Consider the following 1,982-nt stretch of genomic DNA (forward strand, 5'->3'; position numbering starts at 1 on the left):
ATATTAAAAAAATATATTAATTAACTTATTTTATCATTAAAACTTAAGATCATCCCATTTTAATGGACTTTCCCTAATATCCTCTCAGCGAATTCCAAGCCTCCAACTAGTATTCATATCTTTCACTAACTTAAATCAAATGATAACATTTCAGTGACTATAATCTAAGTCTAAGCATAGAGAGTTGAACACAATTCACACATCGTCTCCAAGACAGAAGAAGAAAGGTATCAATTTTCTTTTTAAGTGAGAATACATTAAGGTATCATTAGGACACTCTAATCGGTTGTTTTCAGCTTAATATCCATATAAAATAATCATTTGAAGTGGGGATAGCCAGGCAAAAGTGAAGGGAATACATGTTTTCCCTCAAACATATGGTACCAGTGGTGGGTCCAATCCTATAATGCCTTGGCATGATTGTGGACCATATTGTTAAAACCTTTTCTCCACGAAACAAGAAATGTTATTCTCCACCGAGCACCTTAACAAGCCTTGGAAACCCATATCACTTTACCTTCTCCTCTGCATCAGAAAAAACCCATATCACTTTTCCTTCTCCTCTGCATCAGAAGAAACCCATTTCATAATCCCCTCAGCCATCCTCATTCCAGAGGTTTTCACCATGGCAACTCTTAAGATCCATCCCAACAAGAAGAAGAACATAGAGATCTTGGGCAAGGTGGTGTATGGAACATACCACAACATGAAGAAGGCAGAGGTGAACACAGAGTATCGCCTACCATATTCTGAACAAGAAATCTTGCCTCCACAGCCTACAACAGGGGTTTGTGTGTGGTGTAGTGCTTGTCTATGTGCAATTATAATTATTTTGGCAATTCTGGCAGGCTTGATTGTATTGATAGTTTTCTTGCTGTTTCATCCCAAGATTCCTCGCTTTGATATAATGACTGGCAGGATCAACAGGATTAATCTGGACCCTAACACTTATCTCATGAATGCTGACATTGTGCTCCTTGTGAACATCATAAATACAAATCACAAGGTGGATTTGAAGTATGAATACATAAATTTCAAGTTGTATTTCAGGAATGATCTGGTAGGGTATCAGCAGCTGGAGCCCTTTGAGCAGATGAGGCATAATTGGAATTATAGTGTTCTGGACATCATCTCCAATGATGTGGAATTGAAGCCTCTGAATGCACAGGTGCTTGTAAACATGGCCGTACAGAATAAAATAGCTTACAAACTGTTGGGTACCTTCAGAACTACAGCAAAGTTTGGGGGCATTGCTAAAGTGCCCTATTGGGTCTATGCTGAATGTCAGCTCACCTTTACTGCACCTCCCAATGGGACACTTTCTGATCACACTTGCACTACAAGGCGTTGATGTTGTCATGGTAAGTCAATCATGTGTTTTCCTAACTGATTGCCTTAAGGTTTTACCCAGAAAACCTGTTGCATGTGTATAAACTGTGATTTTTCAGGTGGATTTTTTTGTTTCAGAGGAGAATCAATTGTTTTGATTTGTAAAGGGTTATTACCTCCATAACTCCTCCTTGTCTCAGTAAATTTGAGCCACCTGAATAAAATAAAGTGGAAGGCCCAATTTCTGAAGCGATTTTTTTTCAAAATACTCAATTATAGAAATAAGGAGGGGTATGCTCTGTTCCATAGGGAGAACTGTTCCGTCTGGGCTAGTTACTACAGTGTAAACTTCAGTGCCCGCTAATCTATTTATTCAATTGATACTTGTATTTAAGGAAATCAGAGCTTCTATAACTTCATTCAAAAGTACTCTGTTTGTCTTGGTTTTTCAATAATTTTGATCATTTACCATACAAAATAATTAATTACAGGAAATCTGATGTCTTAAATAAACTTTGAATCCTTTTCTTGCAGACAAGGGCACTTAACCAATTCAACTAATTATATTCAATTTTTTATTTTTGCTTCTGGTATTGTGCTTTAGAACATGAATTAAATGTTAAAAGGATTAAGAGACAGACCCAAATGGCACA

At 37.1% G+C, this 1,982-nt stretch overlaps 1 protein-coding gene across 1 annotated transcript; it reads left to right on the top strand.

Moving 5' to 3' along the window:
* The first annotated feature begins 378 nt into the window (after window positions 1-378).
* Window positions 379-1,758, top strand: LOC131063511 (NDR1/HIN1-like protein 13). Its single transcript, XM_057997362.2, has one exon. The coding sequence runs from the start codon at window positions 464-466 to the stop codon at window positions 1,349-1,351; it is 888 nt and encodes a 295-aa protein (XP_057853345.2). The 5' UTR covers window positions 379-463; the 3' UTR covers window positions 1,352-1,758.
* Window positions 1,759-1,982: the final 224 nt, after the last annotated feature.

The sequence above is a fragment of the Cryptomeria japonica genome, chromosome 5, assembly GCF_030272615.1.
Source record: "Cryptomeria japonica chromosome 5, Sugi_1.0, whole genome shotgun sequence".
NCBI classification, from domain to species: domain Eukaryota; kingdom Viridiplantae; phylum Streptophyta; class Pinopsida; order Cupressales; family Cupressaceae; genus Cryptomeria; species Cryptomeria japonica.